Raw genomic sequence first — 21,015 nt, 5'->3', positions numbered from 1 at the left:
TCTTACCTCTAACTTGGCTATTTTTATTACATTATAAACAAGAGACTTCCCCAAGGCTACACAAAAAATAACATTCTGGAGTCAATTAAAACAAAAAAACCCAAACAAAATACAAAACCAGCACCAGATTTGTATACATTGTATATAGCCCTATAACCATGGTAGCTAAAAAGTTTACTGCACACAGGGTTTTTTAGAATAGATTTACACGTTTATTGTTCACATTTGAAATACTTTGGTTCCTGACTGAACCACTGAAAGTCCTAATGGATCTGTAAACTGAGTATCACTAGAAAACAATTTAAAATGCCATGTAAAATAATGTTTATGTAAGCATGTGTTTCATTTCATGGTTTCTCAGCATAACCACTTGCTCTATTTACAAATATATAAAGATTTGCACTTTAAATCATTGAGATATCAAAGAGGTATTTTCAAATCACACAATAAATATAGAACCTGTTTTGTTAAAAATCTACAGTATACTGTACATTCAAGTCGAGGCAAAAAAGGATTTAATGCCAGTTACACTTGAGACATAAATGAATGTTTCCAATAATTAAACAATTTCTAAAAGTGCTATCTCTGCCTGTGATGAAAGGTAACATTAAGATCCAGTATTTCATTACAGTCAAAGTTTCAGACCATTGCTTTATTCACAGAATTAGAGCTTCTGTTACTAGAAAAATATCAAAGCTTTTATATATTCTTAAATTTTCTTTCAAGAGTTGCAAGAAAGAGGCAAAAAATGATCTAAAAAATAAAAGCCATGTGCACACACATAGAAACACACCACGATTCAGATCACCACATAATCCTCCAGAAGAATGATCAAACTCACAGCATTCTGTTTCATTTAGAATGATAAGTTTATGAACAAGTCTCTAACAAAAATCCCAGCAGGCAACCCTAGAAGCCTAAGGCAGCTGTTCCATGTGCAAGTTTCTACATAGAGTGTCAAGTCCAGAGTCTTCCCATGTCTTTGTGCATTCTTCAGTTTCTTCTTTGTCATCACTTTCCACCCACAGATTTGGCAAGTAATCTGCAGCAGGTTTTTCTGATGCAACACTGGAAGCAGAAAAAGAAGTTACAATGCAAATAAATAATTCTTTGAAAGGAAACAGAGTATTGCTTTTATGATATAACGTTTAATATCCTTGGTTATATACCAACCATAAGCTTTAGATTACGCTGTGCTCTCCATGGATTTCAGCACTCTACAAACCATCTACAACACTGTTTCACAAACCTGTTTTGGGTAATGTACTGGGATATCTGGCAAGGCTCTGGTGAAGCAGTAGTACTCAACACAGAGGGAGGTCTTTTTTGCTGAGATGAAGATCTCACCAAACGATGGTCTGTGTCAGAACCTAAGAGAGACACACATCAGTTAAACTGCAGTCCACTGGAAACAAGCAAGTCCTTCAAGGCTTTGTGTTCTCTGCTCTAAAGAAAAAAATAAAAAACCACAAGGACCTTAAAGCAGAGCTATAATAAAACTGTCACTGATATAGACCTGGGATAAAATTTTTTAAGTATTTGTAATGCTATTGAATAAAGTTATGTTAAAATTAGGACTCTAAATTTGAAAATGCAGCATTTGCATATATAGCTACCACTGAAGGTAGTCATATGAAGTCACTCAACTTAATTTCTCACTTTACAATTAATAAAGCTTTTTTATTCCTTAAGTAAAGACCTCTCCAGCATGCACAGACATAACACCAACATGAAACCTGCAAATTTGTCAGAATATAGAAAACAAAACCAAAATGAAGTTAGATGTTTTACTGTTTACATGAAACTAACCATCACTCAAGTCAATGGAAAGACATGGCAAACTTAGCAGGGCCAGATCAATCCCTTCTCACATTTATATTTCAAAGTTTTTATATGAAGTGGAAAACCAGAATTATTACATGTTCTTCAGTATTTATGAAAGCACCTGAAAGTTATCTGCTGTGCTGTCAGGTATTTGATATTCACCAGATTGTTTCAGAAATATAAATTCATTACATAAGTAATTATCAGGAAGGGAGGTACAATTCCTTTTTGAAAAGGAAATTTTCAAAACCATCAGTTGCCCTGATATGTGGAGGTATACAGATACATGGTAGAATTTTTTTTGAGACCTTTTGGTTTTTTAATTGTTTTGTTCATAGTTGTGACTTCTTGAAAGGAAGAGAAAGAAACTGTGCAAGAACATAATCTGAACCAAATACTTGCTTCTTAAGAAGGCACTTGGAGTTGTTGCATTTTCAGACTTGCAATCAGCAGTCATACTTAAGAACTGGTGCTTCAGCCATGCTCCTCTATCTTCTTCAAATGCCTTTCTCTAAGAAAAGAAATGACAGTTTACACTTATGACACAGGAAAAAAACCTAGCCCACATTAAATTGATGCTATTCTATTTCAGAAAGCCCAAGTTGTAGCCTGTCCATGTCACCAAGGAGAGCCAGCAGCTTAACACAGCAAACACTGCCTGTAGCAAGCTTTTAGCCCAATGAGGATTGGCTGAGGAGGCACTTACAGCCAAATCCCACAGTCTGTTGCACAGAGGTCAGAGTAATCCTTTCACTTCACTGCTCTACACTCCAGTGACAGCATCTCCTATGCTCCCCATTCCCCCAGAGCAGCACCACCTCTTGGAGCAGCCCTCATCCAAGGCAGCTACCAGGAATGATTACTTCTTAAACCTTCTAAAACATGGAAAAATTACACTGAAAATAGCCCTGATTGCTTCTGTCTAAAACTGGGGCAAGAAAACAAACAGGTTGTTTCCCTTTCCAGCCCTTCTAAGCACAGAAAAAGAAAATAATGCCTAACAGACAACCTCCAAGAGATCCAACAGCTCTGGAATCAAGCAACAAGCTATTTCATCTCCAAAAACCATCAGTGAAACAGGATGCTCCTATTCTGTGTCAGTAGGAAAACAGAGGAAGCTGAACTCCAACGCAAACTTTCACAAACACCTACAAAGCTCACAGCATTGCTTCTCATTTCATACCTCAGCATTCTGACAAGCTGAAGCATGAGCAGTTATACTTATGCTGCAATGGAGTCCTAAACATTTCCAGACAAACAATTATTGACTATTATCACTCATTAATTTTAAAGCTGAATTCAATGTGCAACATGAAATTAACTCACTCACTAAAATGCAAATAAAATTAAATTAGTCATAATTTGTATTTGTTACCATGTGAACTACTGCTATCCCAGTAGTTTAAATAAATTCTAGAGTATTTTATATTCTGGGTCAGACAGGTTGGCCAGTCAGCTCTGTATTCTGTCTCCAACAGTGGCCACAAGAGATGCTGTTTATGAGCACGGTCACTTTCTGCAGTGCATTCCCTCACAGGTTCCCATTCCCAAAAGCCATGTGATTATAGATACTAAAAGGCACCCCCTTGTGCCCCATTTTTATTATCTGTGAGTGTGTTGCCCATAAACTCAGGCAAGTGCTTTTTGAACACTATGGTACACATTGCCTTTACAATCTCCTTCAAAAAAATCCAGAAGTCAACTACCTAATTATAAAAAAAGCTACATTTTTGGGTATGTTTTTGATTTAATTTCAAAATTAAGAGTCCCCTCTAGTCCAAGTCTTGAGGGATTTGGTGAACAACAGTAGGGCTTTCATCTGCTCAAACTGAATCCACAGCTTTATAAATTTTAATCACATCCCACTCCAACTTTCTGCTCTGCACATCAAAGCAAGCTGTTCTGTAAGCAATAAAGTCCATTTCTCTTTTCCTGTCATATCTGTACCATCCTAGTTCCATAATCACATCATGATGACCTTTCCCCTGACAAACTTGTAAGCCCCTTCACATTTTTGACCTAAACTGTGGGCTGGAGCAAAGGACATGTGCTAGAGCTCATTCACAGACACATCTACTCTGACTGCCAGTATCTGTGCTTACTGGCCAGCTTAACTACAAAACCAGAACAGATAATGACCCTACTAAGGGAAGCATAGTAATTACTTGGTGTTTTTGCAAAAGTCACGGGTTTTCACCAAATCTTAGAAATCAAGAACCTTTGAGATTCAACCCTGAGGCCAAATTTGACTGAAATTTGCATAGCCCTTACTTTTGTAGGAAACCAAACTTTACAAACATCCAAGGGATTTAGTTAATAAATTTTGGAAGCACTTAAGATATTTCAAATCCTGAAACAAAAATGGTTTGGTTCCAGTTGCAGAAACTGTACTTTCCAATATACACAAAAACCTTGGCTTTTTCAATTACCAAGAGAATGATCTTCCAGAACAACTAAAGAAATGTTTTTTACAGTATGGCAATGATCTTTCTCTATAGACATCAGAAACAGATATTGCTGGATGGCTGCACTTTGTCACATATAGAAGAAAGACTTGTAATTCATCTTCCACAAGAGCTCCCTTTCCCAATACCTCAAGTCCTAATCTAATAGCAGCTTCTGTAAAACTTTTTCGTTCCTTCTCAAAATTCTTTTTTTGCTCTCGAAATAGTCTCCATTCCTCCTGAAGACGCTCTCTCTCTTCCAACAAATAGCAGTCTTGTAGTAACAGAGTGGTGTCATCATCACAGGTAAGCTGTTGCTGCAGATATAAAACAACAAAAGACAAATATTAATTTGGGAGTGACTTAAGAGGTACAGTATTGCCACAGTTTCAGTTTTACCAGAAAAATGGTTCAAGTTTAATATGGAAACAATGCAGTAGATATCAAGGTGGTGGATAGTGGGGGCAGATTTCAGATAGCAATCAAAATGTCCCTGTTCAGACAGCCTCACCTTTGTTTAGCCTCCAAAATTATTCCTACCAGGAGTAAAAAGTCCTTATATTATTAACCAAGCCACTAGCACAGCTATACTCAGACCACCCACTAAGTTGTTTTATTTTAAAAGCACAATCGAGGAATGGAGAAAGGCTCAGAAGCAAGAACAGTGGAATGTTAAATAAAATAAACTTGGATTCAATTGAGAAAAATAAGAAAAAGTAAAGCCTACTACCTGTAAGAGCTGTTGCTGAGTTCTGATCATTTCTTTACATTGCTGAATCTCTAACTCTAACTTTCCAGTTTCTAGCTCATGGTCTTCTCTTGAAATGACATCTTTTTCATTCAAAGCTCCTGAATGTCCACGTGACACTAAGGGAGAAAAAAAGCATCTTTAAAGCAAGTTATAAAAACCCCAACACCTCATATCAGAGACAGCTTGGAAGAGCAAAAGGTTTTAGACTCTTTGTTTCAGCATGAAAGACAGATACACAGGGTACTCAAAAGCATTTCTATCAGAGACAAGAGTTCCAAAATTGGTGCTACAAGAATAATTATGCATCAAATCCAGTTCAAAAAAAAAAGAAAAAGCAATGAAAACACGGCTGTTTCACATTCCCCAAGGTAAATGAACCATCTACACTGCAGTAAGTGTTACACAAAATCCTCACTTGTTTCAGCAGTCATTTAAAAGAAAAACTCAAGACAACTAAAGATTTTTTTTTCACTGACATGCTGTTAGCCCATTCTTCTGAGCCCATTTTTGAAGGGCTTATGTGTTCATAAAAATATGACAGTAACTATATTTATCACAGATATAAAAAGAAAGCCTTTTCCTTCAAGTCCTGTGAAGGAGAAATGGAGCTAACACTGAATGCATGTTTGCATTCCAGTAAGGGAATGAACTACAGAAATGGTTGTATTTTGTACAATTACACACTGGCTTATTTAGCTCAATGCATGCTAAATCATAATGATTGTAATAAGACAAGTTTTGGTCCCCTAAAGCCAGTATTTGAACATTAATAGAATCCTAATGGGCTATACTATGGTCACCCCTATAAACTAAAAAAACCTAGAAGATGACTCCAAACAAAGAGCAAACAATTGTAACATTTTTTTCTGATGCTTACTTTTCAGTTAGTAACACCAAATAAAGTATTACAAGAATTCTTGAAATCCTTTCTAGGGTGTAAACATACTCTCAAAGGCCATCTGCTGTTTTATTTGCAACTGCATGCATGACCTTCTCAATCTTACTCTTGACAGCAAACATCCCTGTGGTAGTAGCTGCATTTACTTGCATGGAAAAATAATACTAGGAAAGAATTTTATATATTTTTAGCTGTCCTAATGCTGTTTAACAGCTGGAAATGAGGAGAGTCCAGCACCATACCATCAGTCGGTTTGTTTTAGAATGCCTCGAGAAGTCCCAGAGGATGTGGCAAGACTAGGCTCTTTGGAGGGAATTATATATTTTGCATCCAATTATTTCAAAGTGCCACATCTGCATTACTTTTTCTAAAATGTATTTTATATGTACACATAATGCAGTTGAACACCAACCTTGGTTATCCAGCTTTTCCACGTGATTTTTCAACATTCGCCACTGCTTTCTAATGCTATTGGTAAGCTGCTCCCGCACAGTTTCACAAGATAATTCCCACATATTCTCTTTGTTCAATTCTCCAATATCTTCCTCCTGGTCTGACAGCACCTGTAGAAGCAAAAATAAGAAGCTTCAAACCATTTCACCCCTCCAAATACGTGTATTTGTTTATATAAATATGTGCATAGATTCAATTTACTGAAGAGAAAGAAAACCCTTACATAAAGATTTTTCCATCCAGGGAAATTTGACTCTCAGGGAGGGAGTTCAGCTCCCTGACAGCATAATGCTCAGGAGGCAAGTGACCAGGCAGATCCCAGAAGCCCACCACAGACACTGTGGGTCAGCTAGCAAGGCTCAGTCACACATCTTCCACACAGACGGGGTCAGACTGCTGAGTGCTGCTGTCAGACTTAGGCAGCAGCTGCCCCAGTATGGGGGAAGTCATCCAGTCAAGAACAGTACTCACAATTTATAAAGAAGGTGACAGAGAACCTACATGGCTGTTCTACACAGCCATGGCAGTAAACTCTTCAATAAAAATATCCTGTGTAAAGAAATATTTAAAATCTGGAAACAAACAAACAAAAGCCCCTAGGCATGCAAAATCCAGTATTTTGCATTGCAATATAGAATTACATACCAGTAGCTACTGCATTTACATTCATTCAAAGAAGATTGTCTAGCTTTTAATTTACTTACTGGAAAGAATACACTATGTATTGTTCACAGAGAGCAGAATATTTATATTGGATGAATTTCACACAAAGCACATGATGTGCAATCCATTGCAACTCTCAGAATTAGTTTACTTTCTTTTTAATAACTATCAAATTACTCCAGCACTACACCAAACTACCATGGAGATTAAATTTTAACTGAAGAATACTTACCAGCCCATCTTCAGATCTTTCTTTAGGTTTTTGTTTCTGTGGTGGAAGAAGTGAAATAATATCTTTCTTCATTTGCTGAAGAACTTTCTTTAGCTCAGTATTTTCCAGTAAAAGCTGTTTTTGGCGTTGTTCATAATCACTTAACAGAACTTTGTACATTTCTTCCTCGTTTCTGGAAGAAATAATCTTACAGTAACAACATACCAGCCCTCATACATGCTTCAATTAATGTTGTTCTAAGACAACTACCTGGCTTCTGTCTTATCAGTCCTCCATGCACCTCTCTTCCCATCAGCTCTACCAACATAATTTAGAACTTCCATAGCTACAAATGAAAAGGATATTTCAAAGTGTGAAACAATATGCAAATAGATAAAAATTTAGATGACATTTCATTTATATGTAGTTTTTATAAATAGATCATATTACTCAAATATCCCCCTCAAACTTCAGACTCATTAAATCACATGGCCCTGCTTAAAGCAAAAATAACACAGTCAAAGGAAAAAAGTTAAAGTTTTTGAGTTCCGAAACTCAGAAGGATATATTCTCATCCTGTCCTTTTAATGCATTTCTTAATGACACCTTCACCCCTATTTCAATTTTTATATCAATGTATCAAGTCTATGCTTATTCTGGCAATAATGCCAGTTTTATCTCCTGTTTAGGGTAAGGAACTTATTGTTCCTTAAGGCGTTCCTCAAAACTTCTGTCCACATTTGAATAAAAACAAAATCAAAAAACCCCAAGCACACCAACAACAAAAATCCAAACCCAATGTAAAACTACAGATTGGTAGTCCAAGCTAGTTAGCTATCAAGCAAACAGTAACTAGTTTTAAACCCCTGCTATTTTTACCTCACTGATACTTGAACTAGTACGAGCCACCAGAAGTCAAGAATGTTTAAGTTTTGCTGACCTCAGGGTGAAGTTTCTAGAGCTTACTGAAATGATAGGTAAAGATTTTCTGCAGCCAAAATAGGTGATCCTCCCACTGTGTCCTAACCTGGTTTGGCTTAAGCACAAGGACTTACAGAAAACTAAGTAAGCAGAGAACCATCTTGGCAACAACAGGAGTAGTTTTCTTCTAGTTTAGTCAACTCAGTGAGCTCACTAAAACATGCACTACAGCTGGCAAACAGCTGAGTTTGGGGGCAGCAGGTGGACAAGAGCAGGACTTCCCTTCCACTGGAGATACATTATAGAAATACTTTAAGGGCAGATATATGAACCAAAAGGTAAATTTTTTTTAATACCTAACAACAATACACATTTTCATGGTTACCCATGTATTTATGGTAAATAGCACTGAGGAATGTCTTGAACACAATTTCTGGGCAGTACAACGTACAAGTACTCATTATAAAGGAGATCTGGTTTCTCCTCATTTCACATAGTACAGGATGGTACATCTGCCCTGTGTTACTTCCTCTCTCATTACTTGTGCTAACCACAAGCAGAGCATCTCCAGAGTAAAACCCCATGCAGTGTGCCTTCCTCATGGCAACTACTTGGAACAATACAGATTTTATGACATTATCCAAAATCTTGTGATAGCAACAGTAGCAAGAAAATGGAGGTGAGATGGCTCTAGCATAGGCATTGATTCCTATGGAATCCTAGGAATAAATTTTCCTTAGTAACAAAAAAAACCAAAAAAAAACCAAAAAAACAACCCCACCTCATTAGGTAAAGATCTGCATTTGGTTTATACTTGGTAAGGAATCTTATGGAACACAATGTAGAAAAGTCTTACCCAGTCAGTTAACATAAAATATTGCATCTTTTCTTTAACATTATAACATCCAAATAAAATATGCAAGAGGGCCACATTGCCTTTAATGATAAAAATGCTTAAAATTGCCTCTGGTCAACATACAGAATATGCTAATTTTGCTGTGGTAAAATTCAAAGAGCTACTTACCTAACTTTTTGTCCTTTTTATTCATGACTAACTGATGTAAGCGCTCCTTTAATTTGTTATATTCTCTCTCTTTCCTCTTCATATCATGATTGTATTGCGTAGCTCTACTTGAAATTACATTCTGTAACTTCTGAACCTAAAAGCAATGCCACAAAAGGCTGTTTCTTCCACTGAAGTATAAACATAAATTTCTTCAGAAAACCAAAACACATGAGGCAAAACAAAACTCCCTTTCACCTGAAGAACAGTTTAATAGAAGTAACAAAAGGAATCAGAAGAGCTCTCCCACCCCATGGATTCTGATCTCAGACTTCTCAGGAGAGGTAGTTTCTTTTCAGCAGAAAGCAGTATCATAAACAGCAGATTATAATACTATAATTTCTCAGAAGTACTACTGAATTCATGTTCTGATAAGTCACATAACCTTTAATGCCTTTACTGAACAGAGCAGAGAAAGATATATCTTTACTTTCAGTAATTCATGTTCAGGATCTAGGTTTACTCCAATCCTAAAGCATACTTGTTAGGCTTACACTAAAAAATAAACCCCGTTTCCTTGGGGCAGCAGGACATTGAAAGACAGACTATTCCATTTGGTCTAAAAGACTATTCCATTTTGCTCATAAAGCAAAATTTTGACATGTACTATCAATTCCTAAGGTTGCATTGTTTGGGTTTCTTTTAATTTTACGATTTAACCTTACAAACATACAGCACATTCAATATTTTAAGCTGGAACTCCAGGAAGTTGACTATGAACAGTTAGTACTGTTATTCCCAACTGTATGAACATGTTTATGAACACAGGACATTCACAGAAACTTAGAGGAGTCACATTCACAAAAACACAGGAGCCATGTGAAGTACAATGCTAGAGAAGGAGCATAAAGGAAACAAATGCCAAACTAAGAAGTGTCATGGATGTCAAAGTGTTTTCTGATCTTAATTGATTCACGATATTTAAGTTTAATGAGATGGTGTTTTTGAGCTGGGTTTCCCCCCACCTCCCTTTTACTGGTCTTTTGCTCCCCTCTATAATAAGAAAACCCCAAAAGCCTCTATACACAAATGTTTAAGTGACTGAATCTTGTTGCTCCCCCTACTTTTTGATATATCTGAACATTGTAAGCTAGAGCTGTACAGAAAATCCCAGAAAACTGCACATCTTCATTTCTGCATTACTCTCTACTATTGCTGTAACTTGGACCTATCCCTCATAGAACTTATTTATCCCTATGCAACATGCCAGTCAACTTAAGACAACATTTACCAAACAAAAAACCACATTCAAAATGAGCAATTACAAGACTCCGTGCATAAAAAAAATATTCTTCAATATCTACATAATGACTTGTGTTAATGTACAAAACAACTCACTTCATCCTTTTCATTTTTAAGTAACTGGTGCAAATTTCTGTTCTTGCTTTGCAGTTGTCTGTCTCTTTCCTGAAGCCCAACTATTTCCCTTTTAGATAATTCCAACTGTTCCTAGAAAAAGTGTTGATAGTTCAGTATCAATAAGAATTAAAAGCATAAGATTTAAAAAAACCCCAACCAACCAAAACAAACAAGCCATGTTAACCAAACTGCCAAACCACCTCACATGAGATATGGCTTGGTATTTAACAGATATTATCTTTTACAGTTAGGACTTTTTCATTAAGTCAGGATTCTGTAAGCATATCTGTACTGTGAGAGTGAGGTGGATATTAAGCAACCTGTATAAATTTGGAACTACAGTTTTACTGGAGTATTTCTGTTGAATAATTAAGGATACAATTAACACAGATATACAGACTGTGACCATAACAATGCAAATGGAACATTTCACATATACAGAGAAGGCTAGACAGATGATCTCATTACAATAGACAATGCAAAACTAGCATTTTTAAAAGTTTTGTCCATTAATGAGACTCAGACCTAAAACTGGCAGCTTAAATGACAAGCCAAATACAAACCTTTCCTTCATATGCATACTGATGTACAGATGTGTAGATATGTTTAAGCAACAAGAACTTCTAAACACATCACAGTGAAATACAGGTAACACAATAGTGGAAGTCAAGAAGATTGCTGTATGGTAGCTGAAAGAATCTACATGAGGAACCTCACAATCTGACAGCCAATTAGATGCCCTGGGATTCATGCAGTACTAAGAAGATTTCCCTCTCTCCCCTTACAGCTATTCATCTAGGGAAAGCAACTGGAGTGTTCTAGGACCTAACACTTTACAGTGTTTGTATAAAAATCAGTGCAGTTACAGATTACTTTTAATCTGTAATCAAAATCATTCTACATGAATGACCAATCTCAGCAAGAGGGCTACTGGGATTTTGAAAATCTACAGCAGTATTTTTCAAGGAGACAGGGCTGACCAGCCCAAGCGAAAAGCAAACCTAAAAAGCACTAGAATCATGCACTGAAATATTTTCTCTTTTTTTATATTTTATTTTCTTGACAGAATTAAGAGAAAGTCAAGTCTTTTCTAATATGACTGCACATACAAGTGCACCCAGGAACTTCCAATATATCAGCTACTCCACAGGGACTGGCCTTGAGCATGTGTTTATCCTGTGATAAAATGAAGCTTAGTAACTTGTGGTTTGACAGCAGTTTCTGTCAAAAAAAAATTCTTACAAAGACACTTTGTAGTTGGATGTTTGAGGCATCCAACAACAAAAAAAAACACATGGAAAAAGCTAATGACATGGAAAAAGACTAAAAAAACCCACACTAGAAGAGTTATGTGTGCTTTAACTTGCTACAATTACATTGGGAATTTATCTTTAAGAGCTGGGCATACCCTTTTAAGCAATACTAAGTGATGGGAACTGAAGTGTTTAATGTTTTCACTCTAAGTGTACATTAGCACTCCCAATTCAAACAGTCTTCCCCCTTCCTTGATTAAGGAGGCTAAAATTCCAAGTAATTAGAAGTTCTCTTGTTAGCTCATATTTCATTAACTTTAAGGCATTTTCATTTGGAAAAACAGACCTCCAAAATCCCCAAAATACACATGAAAATACAACTGTAAAACTGTAAATTAGTACTGAGTAGAAAAAAAAAATAAAAGAAGAGCTGCATAATTCTAGTGGAATGATCTTTTTTTCTACCTTTAACTTAGAATAGCAGTTCTGCAAGTGATCCATATCACTTCCCAGTTTCAGATGCTGTACTTCTATTTCTTCCTGAGCTCGGAGGTTCTTGTGCTGCAGTACAAGCAATTCATTCATACAATTGACCATAGACACTAAATCTAATTCTTTTCCTTTGGACTCCGCATAAATAGAGGGAAACCCCATCGTTGTTAATTCCTGGTAAAGACAAGGTGGGAGAGGGGGGGAAATGAGATCAATAACTGGATCAATCTCTCATGATTCTCTAAAAGACAGAAACAGTATTAGGTGAAATCCTGTATGAAGGGGGAAAATGTGACTCTTACTTCCCACCAATTTCAGCTCCTGGGCACTGAGGAAGAAGCATTCTTAATCCAGTCAATCTTTTTTACCACAATTGATTGTGTGCAGGTGACAATCCCCAATAAATAGAAAGATCTGGCTTACCCTATCAATATAGGATATACTCTGTTCAATATTCTCTTCTGTGCAGAAGGCACTGAAAAAGCTGTGCATGCTTTTGGATGAAGGCAGTGACAAGCGTAGCACTTCTGAGCTCATGCTTGTAGGAGATTTCCTTTCTGAGGTATATGGAAATATATTTTTGCTATCTAAAAGTTAAACATTAATAAGAAATCAGCTATTATTTTAACACATGGCATAAAATCAAACCCTTATGTATTCAAGTTATTACTTACAGAAATTTAGGTTCTAGAACTGAGAATTTGATCTAGAATGACATTAAACAATTCACAAGACACATATAAAACAGAAACTTCCACTGAAGACTTAGACTCAAAAACAGCTCAAAGTGGTGTACCTTTCAAATTTTACTCATCCACCAAGAAAAAACTGAGCACACTTCCTTTTTATTGACTTACTACAACACAAGTGCAAGAGATGCACATTCAGTAAAATTCTTATAGAATGTACGGTATTATTATACTTATTAATTATTGTGTGTTGTAATTTACTCTTCCACTAGGCAGAAATAGGCAAGAATAAATATTTACTCCTTTAACAAATTTGTAACCAATTTATGAAGCAAAAGAATATAGAGCAACTAAAGAAATCTTTGAAAACACAAGACACATTGATAGGTATGATTTTAAATAAAAAAATGTGACTGCAAGTTCTTAACCTTTCCATGCACGTGCAAGTACAGTATTTTACATTAGCATTTCTGTAAGGACTCAATCCAAGACAAAGCACTGTTTGTATTATTTACCATGCTGTTTAACTACTCAAATATGTCATGCACAAAACTCCAGTCTCTCTAGTTGCTATAACATTGCTGGTAAAATCAGCAAATCAACTAAATTCAGAATATTCCCAGTTTACCTGATGACAGCAGCGGCACAGTAACAGTCCTCCAATCTCCCATAGCAACAGAGACAGGCTGGGTACCTGAGCAACTGGTTCAGCAGCAAAGTATTCAGTACAATTGCTGGCAACGTGTGTTACGTAGGCATCTCCTAAAATAGCAAGAGCATGTTAGATTAACAAAAGCAGCTAATACAGCTAGAAGGTTAAAGAAGGCACAGGAGAGTGACTACTGAACTTGAACCACGTGAAATTTTTATACTTCTTTACACTAAATTTGGAACATGGTAAGCACAGCAGATAGTATACTGTAAAAAATGATGCATCTATCTATATTTATCCTTAACTGTCTTGTAAACCATTAACTAAAGCCAAAATGCCACACACACATGAAAATTAAGACTCATAGATAACTAGTTGTTTCTGTTGATGTACATCAGAAAAAACAGAGCAAGACAAATATTTTTTCCTGCCATATATAACCAGGAAGCAATTTTATTACTGTAAACTTACATGAAGTTTTAACATATGTCTGTCCAAATGGGATTGTTACTTAAAGAGATGTATTACAAAGGCTCCAGAGAGGATATATCAGCAGAGGGCAAAGGAGCTTTTAATAACTATTTAACCATTTAAATTAACTTACACATTTATTAATATTGCCTTCCCCTAGCAAGTTGCTTGCTTCCTTGCAGAAACCCCAAAACTGCTGAAGGAAACCAACAGGAGAAGCCTTACCCTGTTGGCACAGGCTCAGTACAGCACTGTCCCTCTGGAAACCAAAGGGAAGCCACCCACTCAAAAGAAAGAACAAACTGATTGTCCCCTCACCCCACCTCCAGCACACACTAAGAAGGCACATAATAGCATTAGTTATCTCTCACTGCTGGAAACTTTAAATCCAGCTCGGATGCTAAAGATTTGGACAGCACAACCCATCAGCTGTTAGGGGAACAATGATACTTCAGGGAAACAAACTTTCCACCTGACAGAAAAGAAGGCCCCTTTGTTTCCACCAACACTTTGGAACAAAGTCTAAAGTCGTTTTAGATGGATTCAGTAGATTTTAGAGCACATGGATGTTCTTCCCTAACCCCTTGCTAATGCTCCAATAAACACACTTTGGCTAAGCAACTTCTAAATTTCTGACACCAAAACCTTGTATTTTTATCACAGTGGAAAAAATATCATTTGGGTGGGGAAAGAAGGGAAAGGACAGGGGGGATGTTTTGTTACCTCTAAGGTCTCTTGAGAACACAAAGAGAGTAAAAATACTTATCAAATGACAAAGCACAAAATACAGTGTCCAAAGAAACACCAAGGTTGTAAGAGATCATACTGGTACACAGTCACAGAATGCTCAGCATTAGAAAAAACCCTCTAAGTAATTATCCAACTAGATGAACATTTTTTCCCCAGGTTCATAAACATACATGGGAAAAAGGTAAACATTTATTCCTCATGTGTTGTAATTTAGTAGCTCCTGAAAAATATCAGATCAGAAAGTACACACAAGGCAGCAAGAAAACAGTCAAGGTGATGATCTAGTTGCTGTTCTGGTTAAAGAAATGGCTTGTTCTGCTTTCTCTCTACACTTGGTTTATGCATATTTTTCAATTTTTCCCCCACCATAGAAGCAAGATGCTCACAAATTAACTAGACAACAGTGCCTTAAAACAAAATTCAAAGTCAGTAAGTATTAAAAGAACACACCTCTTACATTCTACTTTATTTCTGCTGGATCCATCAGACAGATAAATGCACAAACACGAGAGAAAAAGGCAGTAAATTAAGGTACAAGTACATTTTCATTACTGACATCACAACCCTGCAGTCTTACAGCATTTCTCAAAAGATTATTAAGAACCATAAGATACAAATTCCATCAAGGACTGTTGGAAAACCCACAAAAATACTTATCTCATTTTAGATATGGTGCTACTTCCAAACAAACTGGCTTTTATTCTTTAACAGACTACACCCACACTCCCTGAACACACAGCATTATCAACCCCCAGGTCTCTCTGCACTGACAGTACTATCCTGACACAGCATCTGCCACCCTAAACAATGTCTGACTGGAAGCAGCACTAATCCAGGTGGAGGAATGCAATGATTCTCTAAATTTGCACCCTGCAAGTCACACACAGATTCATGCAGAGCAGATGCTCTAGCAAGACTGCCCTGTACACAGGGATTTGTTATTGTTAATTCCCTACCAGGTTCAATGACCTGCCCAAAACCCTGTAACCACCCACTGCTTTCTAGAGGCAATTGCCCCAGTTGGGAGTGTCACTTCCTCTCCCAAGCAAGGAATTCCTGGAGGCCAAGACACAGATGGATTGTGCAAGAATGAGCCTCTGGGACCCAGCTTCCAAAGTGTGAATACAACAGCAGAGCCATCTCACTGAAAAAAAAAAAAAAAACACAACCCTTGTATCAAACAAAAAGACCCAAAATACACCCCACTAAAATCACAGAAGGTTTGATTGCAGCCAAGAAGTAGTAATCAAACCAAGGCATTTAAGTGCTAGTTGGAACAAGTGAAGTACAAAAACCCCAAGGAACTGTAAAAAAAGGACTGTCATGGTAATAACACACCAGAACTTCTTTGAAAGCCACCTTGGGAATTTTTGGGCAAAAAACCACATAAGTATTTCCAGAAACTTCTAGATAATTCATTAATAAATACATCTTTCTTTTCAAGAACATGACTAAAGTTCAAAATTAGTATATTTCATAAGTTCAAAGAGCTGAAAGAAGCTGTTCATAAAAGTACTGGCCTGTGTTTTGGGGGACAGGAGAGGAACTGACAAATGTGCCAAGATTTAAGACCGAAATCTGATTAATTAAGCCTGAGTTCAGGCAATATAAAAACCTGAAAATCATAAGCAACAAGAAATTAGGAAAATCATAATCATAAGTTAAGAAAACCATAAGCAACAAGAACTAAAAACTTAACTCAAAACAGCACACTTAAAATTTCTAAATATCATGTTTAAACTTGAAAAGGAGCAGTTGGAACTGGGTTTGTAAAACACACTCAAACAACCAGCAGAGAATTGCCACAGTGCTGTGCTGTGATCATATTGCACCATCTGGTCATCCCTAACCCAGACAGGGTGTGACACAAGTGGGAAATGCAGTATCTGCTAACCCAGAAACCTTCTACCCCTGCCAAGGTAGGGAGGATATGGAAAGGCACCACTGGAGAGGTGCAATGCCTCAGAAGAAAGTCAGCATCAACCAGAAATAATCTACCATTCCTTCTCTGTTTATTTCCAATACAACAACTTGTGACATGCATGTGTTTCAACTTGTAAAACTGTGGGGGTACTTAGCATTTACTTGAAGACCAGTGTGATTCTTTTCTACCAAAATAATACCCAAAGGGAGCTATGGAGCTGCTTAAAGCTTTTGCACTTGTCTAGTAATCTGCAGATGTCACACAGATGGCTTTTATCTCGATAGAGAGAGAGACACACAGAACTCTAGGTAAATTTAGGGTGCACTCTAGACATGACACTGAAGGTTTACAAATACATCCCTGATTATGCCATGACATATACTTGCTTTAATTCATGTAATTGCCATAAAAGTCCCTGCATTTCCTCCCTAGAGTTTTGACATTTATTGCCTCTCTACACAATTCCTAATAACAGTTTCTCATTAGCGCTAATAATATATATTATATCCAGTGAGAAAGGTATTCTTTTTAACTGTACCATTCTCTAAAAATCTATTAATTCTAGTGACCTTTATTTAAAAATGGAATTTTAATGATGGCTCTTGTAATTTAATCTGAGCCCATATTTTTCTTCCCACACTTACAAAATCGTGACAATTTAATCATTAATCTATTAACTTCAAAATGAGGGTTAAGAAATCCCTCAACTTATCCACATTCCATGGAAACTTTAAGTAATATCAGATTTTCAGGTGAATTTCCCAGTACTGTCAAAAGTAGCACGACCAATCAAGTCAAACCACCCAGCCTGTGGGTATGAAGTCTCCATTCACCCTGAATGCATCATACTCAAAAATCCAAGCTACATTTTACTTAGAAAAACAAACATGAAAACAAATTAAAATTACCAAGGGTTTTAAGAAAAGAAATATTCAATCTTCTCCATACATATAATGACACAAGAATATACTCTTACATCTGATAAAATTCAGTGTTCAATGACTGATCTGTCATGGATCTTTGCCTCAAACACTCGGGTTACAAGGAATATAATCTGATGTACTACCTCAAGATCCAACCCTACACTCTACATACAGAGACAACTGAAATTCTGTTACTTCAATCACTGAAAAAATTGAAACACATGGAAACATTTTATCTGGCTCCCAAATTCCTACCCCATTTTGAACTAACACGATGGATTTCACATTAGCATTTTCCTATCACTAAACAATAACTCTATTGTTAATCTTCAAAACTGCATTTCTCCCTTTGCATTCACAACCCATTTACTATATGTAGCCAGAGCAGAACATTCTGTTACCAAATCTCCCTATGTGACCCACAAGAGAACCTCAGAAACCATCTTCTGCATGTCCTCCTCTTCTCCCTGAGGTCAGCTTGAGCCAAACTTTACAGCTGCCCGTCTCTGCAAGCAGACAACTTTTTAAAAGAAAAGCAAACTGCTGTCTTATTAGTTCCTAAAGTTGGTGAGATATTTACTGGGGAGAGCCAGAACTAGTAGTCCAGATATCAAAAATTAGGAAACTTACTTGTTTTAGCACCATGAAACCTGAAAGCTAAATCAGGCACGGAATGCAACATGAGAACTACATAATTTCTCTAGAGATTACCAGGGAACTCAAGGAATAACTCTCCTGTAAAATCTAGGTTTCTGTTAATCAAAACACATCACAGAAAAGACTTGACAAACAAATGGGACTGGTGAAGTGTCAGCATACCTTCTGTGGAAGGAAGGAACACTAACCAGTCTGCCACAGTGCTCTGGAAGATGGAATCATCCAGCACACCTGGGCAAGACAGCATAATTGGATTTTCAAAAAGCTTTTCGCAATGTTCCCTCCAAAAGCTCTTAAATTAAGATGTTAAGAAATTTATTAATGGCCAATTATAAATGGAATAGGGCAAAGTGTAGGAACAAGTTATAGATGGCTGAGCAAAATGTATGAAAGTGACAAAGAGAAAAATTAGAGTCTCAAAGGGGTCTGTGCAGGCATCTCTCGATAACACACGATATACTCATGTGCTATACAGAGTTATTCACAAAAATAAACACAGGTTGAATGACAAACTGCAGAAGGTTGTCCTCAAACTGACCAAATGGATAATAAAAATCAGCAGCTGAAATTCCTTGTTCATAAACACTAACACAAAGAAAAAGACAACTCTGCCATGCACTTAAACCAACAGGCTCTAGTTAGGCATTATCATGCAGGAAGAGATGCCGGTCCCTGTGATTAGTCTCTGGAAATAACAGCTCCCAGGCAGTTAGCAGAACCCTGGGGCAGAGGACAGAAGACAGCACCATAATGTCTCCCGATGAATACTAAGCTTCTGCACCTTAAATACCTCACAGAGATACAACCTGCCCTGTAAAAATAGACAGAATGTACCTAAATATGGTGCAAGAAAGATCAAACAACGCTTTCATACAAGAAAATAATAAGCTGCGACTTTTCAATGAGAAAGCAGCTGGAGAAACAGGACCAACATACAGAAAACAAATATTCTTTGCTTCTTTTAACACAGCAGTTATAAAGAACGCAATGAAACATTCAGTGCAAAAGCTGGGAAATAAGGGCATTTTTTCCACATAAAACACAAACTGTGGACTTGCATCACCATGAGCTGCTGTGAATACTCAATACATAAACTGTCTCCAATGTTTTGAAAAGCCTCCATCAGCATCTATTACATTTTAAAAGACAGATGCAGCCTTCAACTCCAGACTGCAGCATCTTGGGAGGATACACAGATAAAAGCATTGCTGTACAACCCAACTGTACTTAGCATCTTGTCCTTAGCATCTGCTGCCACTTCAGAACCGAGGTATTGAGCCCCATGAGCCTGCTGTTACCCTCTCCTGTGATCTTTCCAGTCTAAATTATAACTGATATTAGTATCACAGCTTTCTCCCCTCGGCCTCCCCCCCCCAAAAAACAAACCCTAGAAACAATATCTTCCTCCATAAACGCCTATAATCTGAAATCCCCATTCATTGTATCAAATAATTTCCTCTAGGTCTCCTTTCCAAGTTCACTAGTAAAATTTACCTAATACATTCACATTACACTTCCAATACTTCGTATTTTAAGCCATTGCCCTGAAATTCCTATCATACCTTGGCAGCCTATGGAGCTCTGCTTAACTATTTCACTCACCACCGCTAGCAGCAGAGTGTTCTACATAATCTGGGGATGCAGGAACACTACAAACTAGTCCCGCATTACGATTTGATCTTCAAATTTAAAGTAGCTTTGCTGCGAATAAATAAAATTTAAAAAAAAATAGCCCAAGTCACTTACGAAACCTGTACTCCTACATCACGTGAGCCGCCGGCTGAGCCCGAGCAGTCACAGATTCCCTGACTCAGTAGAAAGCTTTACGGCTCTCACCTCCGAGCATCTGCCGCTTGTAGGCTCACAGAGACAGCAAACGCTGGGCCTTACAGCGCCGGGGAGCCCCGGCAGCCCCAGCCCCAGCCCCGCCGCGGCTCTCCCGCGTCCCCGGGATCAGCCGGAGCCTGAGAGACCGGAGCACATGTCAGGACCCACAACCCGCCCGGGCCAGCGGCTCCTGCGCCCCCGCACGGGGCCCTGCCCGCTCCGGGGCGAGCCCAGCCCACGGGAGCGCCGCAACCCCCGGGCTCGGCAGCGGAGCCCGGCAGAGCAGCGCCGCTACCTCCGCCCCGGCCGCCTCCCCCGCGCCCCACCGGCGGCCGCCGTTACCCGCCGCGCCCAACGCCCCGCCCGTGCCGGGGCGGAGGAGCCCGCCCGCGCACCCCCCACCTGCTGCGGCCGCAGGGAGGCGGAGGGAAGCGGCTCCCGAGCGAGCCCCGCGGCCGGCGCGGCCCCGGCCGGGCCCCGCGGGATTAAACCCGCGCCGCGCCGCGCCCCGCCCCGCCCCGCCGCCATTGGCCGCGCGGTTGCCGGGAGACCTTCAACGGCACCTGCCGCCCCCCGCGGGCCCAGCGCGGCCCGGCCGCGCCTCCGCCACCTGCTCCGGCCCCGCCCGCAGCCAGGCCCGGCTCCTCGGGCAGCCGAAACCCGGCCCCCTGGAGCCATCGCTCTCTGCCCGTGTCAAAGGCATTTTCACCCTCTGAAAAGCTCTCTTCAGGAACAGGAAGGTGTGGTGAGGTTTGCCCTGAGCCACCTCCAGGTCTAACAAGCCCAACTC

At 38.5% G+C, this 21,015-nt stretch overlaps 1 protein-coding gene across 5 annotated transcripts; it reads right to left on the bottom strand.

The window, feature by feature from the left end:
* Window positions 1-20,748, bottom strand: SSX2IP (SSX family member 2 interacting protein). 5 transcript variants are annotated; one of them, XM_077182296.1, is made up of 15 exons: window positions 20,235-20,550; window positions 15,345-16,038; window positions 13,650-13,783; window positions 12,756-12,919; window positions 12,306-12,506; window positions 10,567-10,677; window positions 9,190-9,325; window positions 7,515-7,590; window positions 7,266-7,437; window positions 6,330-6,480; window positions 4,999-5,135; window positions 4,418-4,585; window positions 2,227-2,335; window positions 1,250-1,370; window positions 1-1,068 (listed from the first exon to the last, which is right to left on the bottom strand). In XM_077182296.1, the coding sequence occupies exons 3-15, from the start codon at window positions 13,690-13,692 to the stop codon at window positions 918-920; spliced, it is 1,740 nt and encodes a 579-aa protein (XP_077038411.1). In that variant the 5' UTR covers window positions 13,693-13,783; window positions 15,345-16,038; window positions 20,235-20,550; the 3' UTR covers window positions 1-917. The 5 variants fall into 5 exon arrangements, with proteins under 5 accessions (XP_077038411.1, XP_077038412.1, XP_054494388.1 ...); XM_077182297.1 differs by lacking the exons at window positions 15,345-16,038; window positions 20,235-20,550 and adding an exon at window positions 20,628-20,748; XM_054638413.2 differs by lacking the exon at window positions 15,345-16,038.
* Between the last annotated feature and the right edge of the window lie 267 nt (window positions 20,749-21,015).

The sequence above is a fragment of the Agelaius phoeniceus genome, chromosome 8, assembly GCF_051311805.1.
Source record: "Agelaius phoeniceus isolate bAgePho1 chromosome 8, bAgePho1.hap1, whole genome shotgun sequence".
Lineage (NCBI taxonomy): Eukaryota > Metazoa > Chordata > Aves > Passeriformes > Icteridae > Agelaius > Agelaius phoeniceus.
This window is presented reverse-complemented; position numbering and strand designations above follow the sequence as displayed.

Excerpts from the sequence above, each read along its gene's own strand:
- SSX2IP (XM_077182297.1), bottom strand. The coding sequence starts at position 13,692 with ATGGGAGATTGGAGGACTGTTACTGTGCCGCTGCTGTCATCAG. Across the intron at positions 10,678-12,305 it reads ACTGCTATTCTAAGTTAAAG|GAACAGTTGGAATTATCTAA; the intron begins GTAGAAAAAAAG and ends CACTTTTTCTAG. Across the intron at positions 7,438-7,514 it reads ACTGATAAGACAGAAGCCAG|AAACGAGGAAGAAATGTACA; the intron begins GTAGTTGTCTTA and ends TATTTCTTCCAG.